Source organism: Zootoca vivipara, chromosome 1 (genome assembly GCF_963506605.1).
Source record: "Zootoca vivipara chromosome 1, rZooViv1.1, whole genome shotgun sequence".
NCBI lineage: Eukaryota > Metazoa > Chordata > Lepidosauria > Squamata > Lacertidae > Zootoca > Zootoca vivipara.
In genome coordinates this window covers 9,743,292-9,759,983 of record NC_083276.1, presented here as the reverse complement: position 1 = coordinate 9,759,983, position 16,692 = coordinate 9,743,292, and the positions used below count along the sequence as shown (strand labels likewise).

Genomic DNA, 16,692 nt, shown 5'->3' with positions numbered 1-16,692 from the left:
CAAACAGGAAGCAGGCAGATGTTATAGGACTGAGGGGCAGTGTGGAACTCAGCTTTTTTTTAAAAAAAGAAGAAAGAAAATCAATACTCACATTTAGCTGCCGCATTTTCTCATCCAAGTTGCTCTCTGAGAAGTGTTCCACGTTGGTCAGCTGCAGGTCCATTTCGGTCAGCCACACCAGGATGCTGTCCTTGGTCCCCACAAACTCCTCCCATTGATTGGTAAAGTGCTGAAGGAAATCACAGAAAGCAAATACGTCGACGTGACAGTAGGCACATAGCAAAACTGCTGCTTGCTTGCCGGAAGGAGGCGTACAGGGTGCCACCCAACTGCCTTAGGAACTCCACTCCAGATTGTGATGGCGAACCTATGACACGCGTGTCAACACTGACACGCATAGCCATTTTCAGTGACACGCGGCCACATGCCGAGACCTCACTTCCGGTCGGAATGCCGCAGGCGGCGCATCTCTGGGGGCCTTGTGGACTTCCGGTGAGGCAAGATGGCGGTCGGCACGGAGCCGCGGAGCTCCTGAAAGTGACCAGCGCTGCAGGAGCTGCCGGAAGGGCTCCCAAGCAACCAAAACCGCCACCGCCCGGACACTGGGGGCCACCAGTGCAGCAACCAGGGAGCGGCCGGACTCCACACCCACCCCGCGAACCTGACGGGTGGCCTCGAGGCACTCCGGAGGCCAGAGGAGGAAAAAGGAAGCCCCGGCTCTGCTGCCACTCATTGCCCTCTACAGCATGTGCAGAAACCGCTTTCTTGACTGTTGCACCCACTATCCGCTCAACCTGCTGGAGCCTGTCTTCATCGAGGGTTTGAAACCCATCAGCTACCCTCACCTGAAAACTGACAACCGTGGCACAGCCAGTCTGCGGTTACCTTGAGTCTCCTGAGAATTGCCGTGACGCGTTTCTGGAGGTTATCCCAGTCTTGGTTGCCCTTGTGGACCATCTGCTTCAGCTTGCTGGCTGAATCAGTGCGATTCTCCCGGGCCAACCGCCGGTACTGTTTATTGATCAGCTCCAGCTGGGTCAGTCGCTCGTGGATTTGTCGCTGAAATGCCTGAGGTGGAAAAAAAGGCAACCCTTTGTTTTCTTACGAGCAGCCTCATACCTGGCACCGCTCAGGAATTCAAAGAAACGAATTCTAGGGGGAAAGCAACAACAAAAAGCAGGATGTTTACCTCAAATCTCTTCAGGTCCTCCTTGGCATTTGTGTACGAAACCTCCGAAGAGTTTGGATACGCTGCTGTCCTCTCCGCTGTCTTCAGCCAGTCCTCAAAGCGAGAGTAGTCCTCCAGGAACTTTTGCCAGAGCTGCCACGTTTCCTCAATCCTAAAGGGGAAACAAGCAGCAACAGCAGCATTTTTCCCTCAGTGTACTTCATGTAGAACCTTCCGGAACCTTGAAGACTTTACACAGCCTGCCCAATTCCCCTTCCCCTTACAGCTCACCCAAACCACCCACCTCTGCAGTGTCAACTGGTGAGGTGGCATGGGTGAAGCTCTGGTGGTCTTCTCTGTTCCCAGCACCACAAGAGGGAGAGGGCTGAGAAACAGAGAGTGTGGCGCATAGTGGTAGAGTCATTTCACCATGCCAGCTGCCAGCCACTGCGCCAAGCTCCCTGTGCTTCAGCCCCACAGTAAATGCCAGCGACCCACATCACTGGGAAGTGATTTCTCCCCTTTGCTCTGCCCTCCACTGCTGAGAGAAGGAAGATTGCATTTTGAAATGCAGGCTTTCCCCCTCTTACCTCCCACAGCAGCAGCAGTTGGGGGGGGGGTGGTAGCTATGCAAACAACATCAATTACAGCGTGACAACATCATTGCAATTTTATTATATGGTTAAGATATACGCTGCCCAGATATTTTCAAGCATGTTGTTGCAATACAGATACCTTTAAAAGGGTATTAGACAAATTCACAGAGGACAAGCTATCAATGGCTACAAGTGACACTACAATATGATTCTGAATGCTAGTGGCTGGGGATCACAAACAGGGAGAGTGCTGTCACACTCAGGTCCTGCTTGTGGGCTTCCCGTTGGATCCTCTGGTGGACCACTGTGAGAGCAGGTTGCCAGTCTACATGGGTGATCAAGCAGGACTCTTTGCACACATGCCTTTAAAAGAAAAGAAAGCTAAGATTCTGAATTCTGGCCCCGAGACCACATCCTGCGCTTCTTCTGTGTTCTCATAGCACTAAACCACACACAGAGTCCTGATCGTGGAACATAGGATGCTGTTTCATAAAAGGTCAGGCAATTTGCCCATCTAACCCAATATTGTCAAAGGGCAAGGGCTCTTTAGGGTGTCAGGGAGTGGTCTTTCCCCTAATTTGCTTCTGAGATTCTTTAGCTGGAGATGCCAGGAATTTAGTTGTGGACTATAAGGGGAAAAGATTATAGAGAACCTCCCCCTATCATCAGAAGCAGTTCCTCCCCAAGCAGCAATGGCAGCGAGGACGCTGAGGAAAGCAGTCAGGAAGTGGGGAGAGAGGGCCATGGCTCTGGCAGCATGGGAGAGCCCCTGCGACACAGGAGGGAGGAAGAGAGAGGGGGGGGAAAGGGGGGAGAAGGAAAACATGGAGCGTAGACCCTTTCCTCCGGTTCCGGAATTACGCAGGAGAAGGAGGGGAAGGAGGTTTGCTGTCCCAAGACTCTTATGCTGGAAGAAGTCAAGGGGCGGTTCAGTGCCGGATTCTGCATCAGACTGAGCAGACATGTTGTACATACCCAGCTCACTGTAAATAGCCTGCACTAATAAAAACTGCTGAAAGACAAGCATGCGGAGCGTTGTTACTCTAGAGTAGTCACAAGAACCTCTGACAGGGACCTTCCATTTTTAGCTCAGGGGTAGAGTGCATCCCCTCCCCCTTGTTTATCCACCTAGGCCATATTGCTTGCTCTGACCCAGTAGCAGCGTCTCATACTGAAAGAAACCGCTTCCATCACCTGCCGTGTCAGAGACGGGGAACCTGCAGCCTTTAGGAATTAGTTGGCCTTCAAATCCCATCACCCCCCCCCCAATCAGCACAGCCAACTGTATAAGGGAAGTCCAGCAACATCTGTAGGGCCACATCTTCCCCATCTCTGGCATTACATGATCCTGCTATCTAGACCCTTCTGCCACTGATCTCCTCTCCAGAAGGCTGCCCATGCAACCACATCCTTTTCAGGAATGATTCCTTGGGCCTTTTGATAGGTAACGGTGAACGTTAAACCAGAGAACCAAATAAAATGTTCATTTTAAACAACAGGCATTCCACCCCTCCTCCCAGAAACAGAGCGGGAGAAATGCCTCTCACTTCATCCGCCTCTCCATAGACATGGCACAGATGTTTCTCCACCGGCGGTCCAAACTTCTTGTGGTCTGCTGGATGGAGTCGCATTCAGTCTGGTTGGCACAGGCATCGGAATCATTCAGCAAGACCTCGCAGATGCAGAAGACAGAATCGACATCAGGGCTGTGCTGGTCAATGTCCCGCTGCAGATCCTATAACCACAAACAAACAAAAAATCTGTTATATGTAATAGTGTCCTCTTCAAAAAAAAATCCCAGCTTTAACACTATGACGTCAGGCCATTTGACCAGTGGGTGGTTCCCACGTCATATTGTACACCGCTTAGATAAATGTTAAGCAGTCCAGATTTCTAAAATAGAATAGAATAAATGAACACAGAAACAAACAAACAAAGCCTTTGCCCATCTCTTTTTTTTCGCTCCACCTTACCTGCTGCTCTGCAAGTCTCTTCTTTATCTCCTGATCATCGCAGGTGTCATAAACAACAGGCTTGGAAAGCTCGGATTCAATGCGTGCCAGCCAGGTGCGAAGATTACTCATGTTTTTGTTGAGCAGCTGTATGAAAGAAAAGGTCTCCTTCAGCTTCTTCACCCTGGGGTGACAAAAAGGCAGAAAGAATGTGAGAAGGTTGTAAAACAAGGCCAAGTGATGATATTCATGCACCTTCCATCACATACCAGCAAAACCAGGTTGCACAGTTGAAGAGCACTGGCCAGTCTTGAACAGCAGCCCCCTTCCCCATCCTTCACGAAATCACACCTTTTGCAATAAGGAAACTAACAAGAAAATGAACTGGAAAGCGTAATATAACATTTCCTTAAGCCAGGGGTCAGCAAACCTTTTCAGCAGTGGGCCGGTCGGTCCACTGTCCCTCAGACCTTGTGGAGGGCCGGATTATATTTTGGGGGGAAAATATGAACGAATTCCTATGCCCCACAAATAACCCAAAGATGCATTTTAAAGAAAAGGACACATTCTACTCATGTAAAAACACCAGGCAGGCCCCACAAATAACCCAGAGATGCATTTTAAATAAAAGGAAACATTCTACTCATGTAAAAACATGCAGATTCCCGGACCGTCCGCAGGCCGGATTTAGAAGGCGATTGGGCCGCATCCGGCCCTCGGGCCTTAGTTTGGGAACCCCTGCCTTAAGCAATGCTGTATAACCTCCACACATACAAAACAGAATGCATGCTCAATGAATTGTGGATGCTTAATAATAATAATAATTTTATTATTTATGTGCCACACATCTGACTGGGTTGCCCCCCAAAAAATATAGACACAGTAAAACATGAACCATTAATATTTTTAAAAAAAACAGGGCTGTCTTCAGATGTCTTCTAAAAGTAAAATAGTTGTTTATCTGTTTGACCTCTGATGAAAGGCTACTCTACAGGGCAGGCACCACTACCGAGAAGGCCTTCTGCCTGGTTCTCTGTAGCTTCTCATCTCGAAGTGAGGGAACCACCAGAAGGCCCTCGGAGCTGGACCTCCAACCTCCCTGCGCACTTTGTGCAAATGAATCAGGGTAAGTGCTCAGCAAATGGAATGTCTGGAAGCAATCGGAGATAATCTGGATGCATAAAGGCCACCAGGAAGAACGATTACCATTCATATAGCGCCAATAATGCTCATGGCATTCTGCAGTTGTAACGTATCAGAAGTGCTGTAGCTCGTTGCTAGATGGTCCCTAGTTCAAACCACAACATATTTGGGTAGGGTAGGAATGTCCGTCTTCTGAAACTCAACTGCTACTGCTGAGCTTAGATGGACCTATTGTCTGACTCGGTATAATCATCATCAAACCTTTATTGGCATCACATAATGATGCATGTTTACGCAAGAGTAAGTGTGCATCGGAATGCAGCCTAGGGTTGCAGATGCAGCAGCTATGGGTAGAAATACCCAGCTCTTTGAACACATAGCGGACCCCCCCCCCCACTCCGTCTTGCCCCACTGGCATGGATTACAAAAGAGCAGATCTTAGGATGCAGACTTTGCAATAAATGCCGCAGAGTCCAAATACCATCTTGTAGGAGTTTGTTGCAGATGAAATTGCTTCGTTAACTCCAAAGGAAACCGCTGCCCCCAAAAGCAAGAACCAGCATGGTGTCTACAGCTTTACTCGCCCCCCTGCTTACTTTTGTAATTCTAAATACCTTTGCAGCCAAGTCGGCCTAATTAACTAATTTGTCACAATATGCCATTTGTGGTTCCATCAGACCAGCCATCCCTTCTCCAACTGTAAAATGTAAAAAACGGAAGAAAAACAAACATGGCATGTTGGACGACCGGTTTCAGAAAGGCAAGAGCTACAAGAAAGAAGATTCCACCTAAACATTAGGAAGAACTTCCTGACAGTAAGAGCTGTTCGGCAGTGGAATTTGCTGCCAAGGAGTGTGGTGGAGTCTCCTTCTTTGGAGGTCTTTAAGCGGAGGCTTGACAGCCATATGTCAGGAATGCTTTGATGGTGTTTCCTGCTTGGCAGGGGGTTGGACTGGATGGTCCTTGTGGTCTCTTCCAGCTCTATGATTCTAAGAGCACTGAAGTGCAATGTTCCTCAGTGACTGGCTGTACGGTCCCTAAAGCATCATCTTCCAGCCAAACACAGGGAACAAGCCTAAGACAAATACAGGTTCCAAAATCTAACTAGCAAGCTTAAACTGGTCCTTTAGTGTGTGTGTGTGTGTGTGTGTGTGTGTGTGAGAGAGAGAGAGAGAGAGAGAGAGAGAGAGAGAGAGAGAGTAATAGATCCCTTCTGGGTGGGAAAGGTACAATAGAGGGGTATAATCTGTTGTTGTCAGGTCCCCCCTTCTCATGAGACACAAGGACCCTGGTGTTTGGCCCCTGCTGCTTGAGGTCTCTCTAGTGCCAGTCCAACATTTTAAGCCCTGGTTATTTTTTTGCAACCACTTTTAGCAATAGGCCTGTGGTAGCCACTGTAGAGCAGGTCTGAATGACTACCTTGCAAATCAGATTGGAGCTGACATGGTAGCAGAACGTCAAACAACGAAGACTGCACTGTGCCTTTTTGAACTGTGCATTAAAAAAAATAATTCCTATCTGTCAGTGCTGATGCTAAAACGTTAGAAAACCCCAAATATCTGCATTTTTCTTTTAACAGGACAATAGAATAAAAAGCAAGTGGAAGGAAATGCATGTTTATTTCAGTGTAAACATCATCCTAGGCAGGTGGTCAATATACTATTTAGGTTTGATAAATAGGGGGTGAAATGAAAACACCAATGTTAATCACCAGAACAGAGCATAATTGCATCTCCGATCTTGAAAAGATACGACCGGTGAATTGGATCCGAAGACTATGCAGAAAGGTTTAGAAGGTACAGATCACTAGAAAGCAGGCCCTGATGTTATTTTTTAATTAAGAGGTAAGGTTAATGTGTTTCCGCAGTGCCTACACGGGCGACGTCCCTCTCCTGCCTTTGTGTGGATGGACCCCACTAAGAACATTAATTACAAAATGCAACAAAAAGCAGAGCTTTAGGTATAAAGCAGAAAATAACCAGAAGCATCACACGCGTTCCATTCATTTACCCCCCCCCAATAGCGCACTAATCTCCTCCTCCAACGGGCGGGTGTGGAGAGCAAACAGTTAATTTTAACAAAGGGGGCGGGTGAGGGATGCCCCTGAATGCCATTTATCCTCCTTGCTTACTGCCTCCACAATCTCCCTCCTCAGTCCTTTCTGTCAAAGGCAAAGTGCACACACACATCTCCAATCCATCCTGGGAAGGACAGAGTCCATCCCTCCCTCCCTCCCCCCCCCCCTTTGCAGGCAGCGACCGCACATCAGAGACACACGTCTCTTGTTCTGACTGGACCCTTCCGAGTACCAAAAAATGCACTTACTGTTTATAAGGGAGAACCATTCCTCAGCTTATCAGTCCAAAACTGCAGGGATAGCATCCGATTGAGCTGAGCACTCGGGGAAGAGGAAACCCCTCCCTCTCTTCTGCGATTGCCCTATTTAACACTGATGCCTCAATATCTCCCATCGAGAGAAAGAGAGATGAGAGCGAGAGAGAAAAAGAGCACACAGACCTTTCCCTTCCTTCTCCTCCTCCTCCAAGCCCCCGGGCAGAGAATCAGAGCCTGTGCACACTCACACACTGTATCACGCTGCTGGAGAGTGAATACCACCCTGGCTCCGCGTTTGGACCTCGTGAAGCCGCCATGCCACTCCTTTCAAAAGTTTGCTACCCACATATGGAAAACCCCTTCGAAAACAGGTGGGGGTCTTTCAGGATTTGATGAGGCCAAGCGATTTGAGGTGTAATATCTCTTAGAGAAATGACACACACACACACACACACACACACACACACACACACACAGGCCTGAAACTGAAAATTGAAAACTGGCCTACGAAAACCAAGGAAATAATCAAACCGCATAATGCTCTGCTGAAGACGTGGGAGACCACCAAGGAAGATCGATATTTCTTTGTCGCTTCTCACCATGTCCATCTATTCTGCACACACACACACACACACACACACACCAAAAAAAAAATCAATCTAAATTTGTGAGGCTGAGATAAGGACATGTCAACCACTTGATGGAGAGTTGTGATTCACATAGACAGCTGATCACAGAATTGCAGAATTGGAAGGGACCCTGAGGATCATCTAGTCCAACCCCCTGCAATGCAGGAATCTTTTGCCCAACAAGGGGCTCGAACCCAGAACCCTGAGATTACGAGTCACAGGTGGAATCTACATACGTATTAAAAAAAAAAGTTCTGAAAATGCTTTTTTAAAAAGCGTTTTTAAAAACACATTGAATTTTCCACAAGGTTCCCCATCCCCATCTAGGGTCACATCGCATATTGCCCTTAAAACACACTTAAAACATTTTATTTGCAGCTGTATAGCCGAGTCCCCATGCTCTTCCGACTGAGCTATCCTCTTGTGCTAGGAGATATTCAAACAGCACCATGCTACTATTACACTATCTCTCATTTGATCAAATGGCAGGATCTGGTTGCCATCCACACAGACTGCAAATCAGTCCATTCCAGCTTGATGCAGTTTAATGAACTCACTTAGAATGCCATTTTTTTTAATTAAATTGAGCACCCAACAAGGCAGGGAGACAAAAACTGGGATCTTGGGGAAACATAAGTATTTCTTTAAAAATTACCCCCTACTTTCCATAGGATACAGCAAGAACAATAGTTCCTTTATCTACCCCTTTTGTCCACCCACAGAGTAGCATTCAAAGAAAGTTCTAAAAATCCTTGCTGCATATCGTTTAAGTAACCTTCTCCCACTTAAGAACAACAATCTGCGGTTGGGCTTCAGCCATGGTGTGTGCAGTTGCTACAGACAGCCAAGTGTGTGGCTATTTACAAGCTTAGCATGCCAAGACAGAGCTCCCCCCCCCAACCCCACCTTGCCCCAGACACCACCTGTTGAATCAGGCACCACCTGTTTTGGCGCAGATTTTGTCTAGGTTGCTATTGTTCCAGTTCAGGTGAACTACTACAGAATACCTAACACAGAGACGCTCCTAAAAGGCCCCTCTCATCATAACTTCCACATAACTTGCGTCTGTCTTTTGGGGAACAGCCCCGCTGGGTCAGACCATCTGGCCCATTATCCTGTTCTCACTTTGGCCAACCAGATGCCCCTGGGAAGCCCCAAAACAGCACTCTTCCCACTTGTGAATACCAGCCTCCTTCCTTGGAGGTTTTTAGCAGAGGTTGGATGGTCATTTGTCAGGGATGCCAAGCCAGAATTCCCAGAGTAGTTTAACCACCACCCCTTCCCGTGAAACCTTTGGGAATTGTAAATCCATGAGGGGAATAAGGGTCTCATAACAGCTCTGTGCCTTTAAGAAACTACACTTCCTGGGGTTCTTTAGGGGGAGGAGCCATTGCTGTTTATCACACTTTGCTAAATGCATTGCAAAGATAGGGCAAAGATAGGTCTAGTTCCTGCCTTCCTGGTTCAGAGGAGCTAACTTACTGTGTAATGCAAGAGGGCAGAATTATAGCATGCAGGCAAGGCTCAAGAAATTAATGCAAATCCAAAGGAGGCTGGAACAGTTGGTTATAGTCCCTTTTAATCTGGTATGCCATCACAAGTCCCCAGACGGCCCCTCCCCCACGACCCACAGAAGAATCCCAAACATTGCTGTGTGAAGCAGTCTTTCAGAAGCACCCCAGAAATTCATTTGCATTTATCACAATTAAATGCGAGCAGATGTCTGCATGTTATTTTGTTGCTGCTGCTGCTGCTGTTTTGTTCCCCAGATGCACTGAGTTCCCGGAGCTCTTCCTGCTTAGACGCACAGCCTACTCCAGCTGCTTGCATGCACAGACAAAGCCTCTGAGAGCGGCACAAGCCAAGCGACTATAGGCACAATGGAAACGCCAAAAGGCCCCTTGCAACTGGTGCCATATGGCAAAGCCGAGCTTGTCTCCATGAACTATGAGAAGCATGTCAAAGGGCTAAATGGAGAGCTCACCTAATTTGCCCATCTGTCTCAGCCCGCTTATTGGTTTAAGGTGAAGCAAGTTGTTTACTACAACGCTGTTTTGACAACAGTTTTTGAACTGGTTTTGCTACCACCGAAATGCATCCACAATACGCCTGCACCTATCATTGTGCCATATTATGATGCCTAAATGATATATGGCAATTTGGTTTGGTTAACTATAACATTTCGTTATGGCAAAACACATAGAACCCAACCAATCATCTGGCATTTGTAGACAATCCTGCTAATATGAAATTGTCTGAAATCTGACAAGCAGGTCAGTGTTGACATGTGAGTTCCAACAATCCCAAATCTGTCGAACTTCCAAAAACTCAAGGCACACGCATAACTGTGGACATGCATGAGCATCTAAATGTTAAGGGCGAGTATTCATTTGTGTACCTCCAAAAGGTAAAGAAAGAGATAATTATATATATTCATGAAGTTTGTCAGTAAATACACATGCCAAGATTCATAGTATTTTGAACATTTACTATAACCAAGAATAGCTTAGGCTAGAATCCTGTGCTTCAGGAAACTTGGTCATTGACCCTGACGGCAGCGCCTGATAGGAGTTTTAGTCCAGCAGCTCTGGGGGAACATAGGTTTTTTTATCATCCTTGCTATAGCCACTTGCCTGTGAATAAGCTCCACTGAACTCAATGGGGCTTTCTCCTGAATAAACATACAGTGGCCCCTCGACTTACGAATTACTCAACATCTGAAGTTTTCAACCTACGAACGTGAAAAATGGCCGCATGCTTAGGAATTTTTCTACATCCAAACGGAAACCATTGGCGGTTTTAAATGCGGTTTCCTCGACTTACGAATTTTAAATGCGGTTTCCTTGACTTACGAATTTTTCCGAATATTTTTTTTCCTATGGGAAACCGCTTTTCGACTTACGAACTTTTTGACCTACGAATGTGCATTCGGAACGGATTAAGTTCGTAAGTCAAGGGACCACTGTACATAGGAATGCACTGTTGGATCTGAAGTACAGTGGTATCTCTACTTATGAATTTAATGTGTTCCGAACGCACATTCGTAAGTCAAAAAAAATTGTAAGTCGAATCCCATAGGAATGCATTGGGAGAAAAAAATCATAAATCGTAGCAACCCTATCTAAAAATTCGTAAGTAGAAAAAATCCTATCTAAACCGCATCCAAGATAGTGGACGGAGCTCCATTCGTAAGTAGAAACATTCGTAAGTAGAGGTACCACTGTACCATGAATGGAAGGGGAAAACATATTAATGAACTCTTGCACAACTGCTAGCAGAGGACTTCTTGTGGTGCATTGCCATAATATATTGGGAATTGTGTTAAAGCAGGCTTCCTCAACCTCGGCCCTCCAGACTTACCTTCCAAGTCCCGGACTGCAGAATCCGGGACCGGCAGCTGCGTGACACCGGAAGTTGCGTCGACGCAACTTCCGGTGTCGCTCTGCCCTTCTATGGGCACCAAAAATGGCTGCCGCCAACACCGGAAGTAGCGTCTATGCACTTCCGGACATGCGTAGACGCAACTTTCGAAGCCGGCGGCGGCCATTTTTGGTGCTCATAGAAAGGCAAATCAGGGGGGGGAATGGCCGCCGGCAGGAGAAAATAATGGAGAAAAACGGGAGACGAAGTGATACGGGGGACCGCCGGGAAAAGGTAAGTAAAAACAGGGGTTTCCCGGGGAAAACGGGGTACTTGGCAGCTATGCCTCCAGATGTTTTTGGCCTACAACTCCCATGATCCCTAGCCAGCAGGACCAGTGGTCAGAGATGCTGGGAATTGTACTCGGAAAACATCTGGAGGGCCGAGGTTGAGGAAGCCTGTGTTAAAGCATGTGAATCATATTCAAATTAAGAAGATACAGGCTTTGGCAGGGAAACTCTAATGAGCCATGAAAAGAATACCACAAAAAAAAAAGCTTGTGGAAAGTCAAGTGCAAATGGAAGAACCTCTCTGCACAAAATGATGGCAAAGGCAAACACATCTCGCTCCACTTTAATATACAGATAATTTCAGGGCTTCTACTCCAAATCCAAATATCTGAATCCTGCTTCAGAAACTGAGCACAAGTCTACCCATGATGCAGAGGCAAATCCAGCTCCAGGTAAGTCTGGGAAAGACCATCCCCTGAAACCCTGCAGAGCCACTGCCAATCACCGAATAGGAATGAGATGGGCAAATTGTTTCACTTGGTAAAAAGCAGCATCCTATATTCATAAGTTCGCAGTGGACTATATGCTGTCCAGAAACCAATCACACCTCTCTGATGAGGGCACCTGTATGCAACGCATGCATTTGCTGCATCCACTCTTTACATTTTATCCAAACATCTAACAAGCATCCTGAGAACTTTGTTGCTGTCTCTGCATGAGTCTTTTGTGAAAATCACCACCACATTCTGTTTCCAATCCCAACCGAACTCACAAAGGGCAGCCTTTCCTTCCTTACCGTCCTCCAATCACATCAAAGAGATGCTTCCAGCGATCATTAATCTTGTTGAGTTTCTCATCTATTTCAGCGGCTTTGCTCTCGTTGCTGGCCTTGATCAGCTGCTCACCCATTTGCTTCAGATGGACTAGATTGTTTTCACTAAACAGGCTGATTTCCTCCATGCAGTCCTAGCAAATAATAACAATAACAATTGCAAATGTTATTATACACAAAAAAGGAGATTTCCCCATGGAACAAAACAGTAATGGGCAGTGTGACTTTTGTTGGGTGGCTGCTGGATACTGAGAGAGAGGTGGCAGAGAGGTAGATGCAATGCAAAAGCATAGGATTGGCACTTCCAAGGTGTTTGCATGCCAGCCTCACTCTTTGCCTCCTAATATGCAGCAGGGACATGATCAACTAGATGTCAGGTGAGCAGAACACCATTCACTTTTGGACAGAAGCCACTGGAGTGTTGGCTAATGGAAGCTGGACTTGATAGGGATGTTTGCACTGTGCAAAGATAAACTATGGGATCCACTCCCACTAGGCTTTCTAGAACTTCCCTATTTGGTCGCCTGGAGGCAATTCATCGCAGAAGACTAGAGAACAGCACATTATGGGAAAAGCAGGTGATTCAAATCAGCACATCTGAAGCCTACAGGTGTGGATCAGGATCTTGGGGGTGTTTTCCCCCTGGAACACCCAGGTAAGCAAAAAACACGAGAAGCCTGTCCTCCTTTTATCTAAAGCACTTGCTAGACTGTTGCTGGGAGTTTGCAAAAACGCCTGCCTACCTTCTCCAACTTGTCTATCATATCTTCAATGCTGACATCGGCTGACTGGAGCACCTTGCTTTCCATCTGCACCAGCCAAGCGCAGAGCTCTTTATTCTTCTCGTTGAACACAATCCAGGCATTGAGCCGGTCCTCGATCTCTTGCTTGCGCAAAGAAACCTATGGAAGAGGATATACATGACAGCTGCCTTTTGTTATATCTCAGGAGGCAGCCCAAACTCAAGACTGAATATATGCATCTGTTTCTTTCCCACAATAAATGATGTCAACAGGCTTGGCTAGAAAAGGCAGAATTCTCAAGCAATCGATTCCTCCACTTTGCTGGAAAATTTTTATCTTCCCCATTAATAAAAGGCAACTCAGATTGTTGACAACAATGGGATGTAAAGGAGGTCCAGAAAACAGCAGATTTCCTCACACAGAGACACCAGTCCTTTCAGTTGCCAAAATGGGGCACCCTTTTTCATATTAGCAAAATATGAAACTCGAACACACAAAATATTAAATGTTCCACGCACACAATATCAGCTGAAATGCTAAAACACAGTTTAGAGTAATGTGCATGAGCTTTGCATTCTCCCTCTGGCATAGTTTTGTCATCCATCTGGAAGCTCAAACCTTGGTTTGAGTTTAAAATTATGATTAGCACAAGGTAAGCTTTCCCCTGGTGCCTGTGACCTGGTCTGCATGAACCTCAGACTCATTTGCTTTTCCTTCCTTTCTCCTTCTCTGGTGAAACTGCAAGGAGGATGTTGGCAACTTTCATTTCCATTAACAACTAACCAGTGTTTCTTTTTGACTTGAAATTGGCAAACTATGGTTAGGACCAACTATGGTTTATTGACATAGCCAACGTCAAACATGATGAATAAATCCTAGCCTTTTTCAATAAACCATTGTGTGTTCCCCCCACTCCCATCCCCAGTCAGGGGATGATATAGAGTAGGTGTTGGGAAACATATAACATTCACTATGTTGCATCATATTCAGGCATATGACAGAATCAGAGAATCGTAGAGCTGGAAGGGGCACTTGTGTCCATCTAGTCCAACCCTCCTGCAAAGCAGGAATATGCAGCTGTCCCATATAGGGATTGAACCTGCAACCTTGGTGTTATCAGCATCACGCCCTAGCCAACTGAGCTATCACAGTTGTCTTTCTTCAAGATGAGGAAGGCCCCAGTTTTGATCCCCAGCATCTCTAGGCAGAGTTTGTGGAGAAAACCCTTCTGAAACCCTGGAGAGCCATTGCCAGTCAGTTTGGACAGAACTGAGCTAGATGAACTTGTGGTCTTACTAAAACCCAGCTTCCTACATTGCTATGTTAGGTACCCTCAGTAATGCGTACCTGTTGGGAATTAAAAACATCTCTTCTCAACCGGGCATCCATTGATAGCTGATCAATGACTTTCCCTCCTCTTTGTTTACTGTGCTTACAAAGCGCTGCCCCCCCATATATTTTGATTTGTTTTAATGTAATATTTCTGAACACTACGGAAACCCTTTCATAAAACAAACATAGGATAAGTTATGTTAAATGATGCCAAGTTAAAGCAGGCACACAGCTGCCATTTTCAGCAGCAGGTGTGTCGCTGGTAACCTGCATTTCCATCCTCTGAGCTCCTATGTCTTCCTCCATATTGTGACAGTGACTTTAGCCCTGCCTGTGCTAAACCCTTGACCTCCTGGTACCCAGCCCCGACTGTGTTTGCTCCATTAGTTTTCCTCTCTCTTCTAGCGGGAGCATCTGGCTGGTTAATTCCATGGTTCTCCAGGACAGCTGCACTGCCTAGCTTTTAAATACTTACAGAGTCTGCGGCCTTTTCTGTGAATTGTTTTCAACACAATATGCTTCTGTTGGACACTCCGGCTTAGGCTGATCTCTCAGAAAGCAAGTGGGGCATGCTAATTGCTGGATTTTGCACCTCAAACGTTTTAACGAACTAAATATTTTCACCTTAGTTGCCAGGATTGTTCGGGACTTTTGTGGTAAACCTGTTGACGACTGCTAACGACTGCAATTGGTCTTACAAAAAGGGTGAGATGGCTTTAACATCTTTATCATCATTTTTTAGCCACCTCACCCATTGCTTTTTCCTCACCCATTGCTTTTTTTTTTATTTTGTTTCGACTACGCCAGGCCAACACGGCTATCTACCTGTACCTATTTTTATAACAAGAATACAAAGCTGAAAATGAATGAACTGTAGCTAGAATATTGTGTTCATTTTTATATGGTCTAGTCCTTCCCTTGCCCACCTCCCTAATATTTATTCTTAAGAGGGTTTTTTCTCCAGTCTTCAGAGAGTAGCTGGAAGTGCAGAGCCAGAAAAAGGTCCTCCTTTCCTTCCACTCTGCAGTTTTCATCTGATATCTTAGGCGCAGTACTGTGCCCAGAGCTCAGAAGCTGCCCGCGCTAATGAAATTCCCTGTCACAAAATGTGCCTAGAACAATGGAGTTTCGAACACTGCTTCCTATAGAAAGGCATGTGAGACACACACACACACACACACACACACACACACACACGTATCCCCCCCTCTAATCTAATGTTACCAGACGTCCCCATTTCCCGGGGACAGTCCCCGGATTTACAAATCAGTCCCCATACAAAATCCATTGAAGTTTAAGTGTGTCCCCAGATTCATTGAAAAAAAATCTGGTGACCTTACTCTAATTGTCTGGGCTGGTCTTTGCCAACCATTTCTACTAGTCCCCAGTGGCAAGGTCATGCTGGCTGTGGCTGATGGGATTTGTAGTCCAAAAGAATTGGAGTGTGCAAGGTTGGCGACGACTTGGCTAAAGAATTTGCTACTTCACAGCAGAAACAAGAGGCTAAAATTTGCTTACTGCCAGCAATATTACCTTACTAAGCCAGCGATAGCAGCAGCACACTCCTATGGCTAGAATAGTTAAGCTATGGAATAGTTACTATGGAATTTGCTCCCGCAAGAAGCAGTATGGGCACCAGCTTGGATAGCTTAAAAGAGGGCTGGACAAAATGTTTCTGCTGTACCTCCATGGTTGGAAGCAGTTATGTCTCTGAATACCAGTTGCTGTGAAGGGAATCAGCTAGTATTTGCAAGACTCAGAGCATTCTCAGTGGTGGCCTCAAAACTCCCATCCAATGGATGTATGCTTTGGCCCTTCTGCTCTAGTATCCAGGTGGGCCTAGATTAGCTTCCTCTGCATGGCTGCCTTTAGTAGATTCCTTAAATAGCTCAAAAGCAGTTTCTCCTATCAACCTGTTCTGCTGTGCCTGGTTTCCTATTTATGCCTTGACTCGTTCCTTTGCACAGCTCTTAAGTTAGTCAATAAAACAAACAAATAAATGCAATGCAGTTCAAAGGGGCATATGGCTTTAGAACTGCATGAATACTACTTGGGGTGGGGGCAGGGGAAATTACGTGAATAGGGATCCAACATCTGCTTGCAGTGCATTCACAGATGTAATCTCTCTCTGAAATTAAATTTCAAAAAGTTAAGCTTCTTTTGGAAAGAGCTGCCTGCTACCTGAGAACTACGAAAATACCAGGTGCTCTGAACACTGTAATACCTTTTCACCACTTGCATATGTACTTAAGCTTTGAACAAAAAAACAACCCTAGATTTCAATTTGCTTCTCCCTGTATTGCTGCATTCTAA

General features: G+C 46.1%; 1 protein-coding gene across 1 annotated transcript in view; it reads right to left on the bottom strand.

Moving 5' to 3' along the window:
* SYNE2 (spectrin repeat containing nuclear envelope protein 2) overlaps window positions 1-16,692 on the bottom strand; it is a 233,425-nt gene that overhangs the window by 20,139 nt on the left and 196,594 nt on the right. Inside the window, exons 95-101 of the mRNA XM_060271444.1 lie at window positions 13,048-13,206; window positions 12,269-12,438; window positions 3,738-3,900; window positions 3,312-3,499; window positions 1,190-1,340; window positions 886-1,068; window positions 92-229 (exon numbers count right to left, since the gene is read on the bottom strand). Coding sequence (XP_060127427.1) covers window positions 92-229; window positions 886-1,068; window positions 1,190-1,340; window positions 3,312-3,499; window positions 3,738-3,900; window positions 12,269-12,438; window positions 13,048-13,206 — 1,152 coding nt within the window. The remainder of the gene's footprint in view (window positions 1-91; window positions 230-885; window positions 1,069-1,189; window positions 1,341-3,311; window positions 3,500-3,737; window positions 3,901-12,268; window positions 12,439-13,047; window positions 13,207-16,692) is intronic.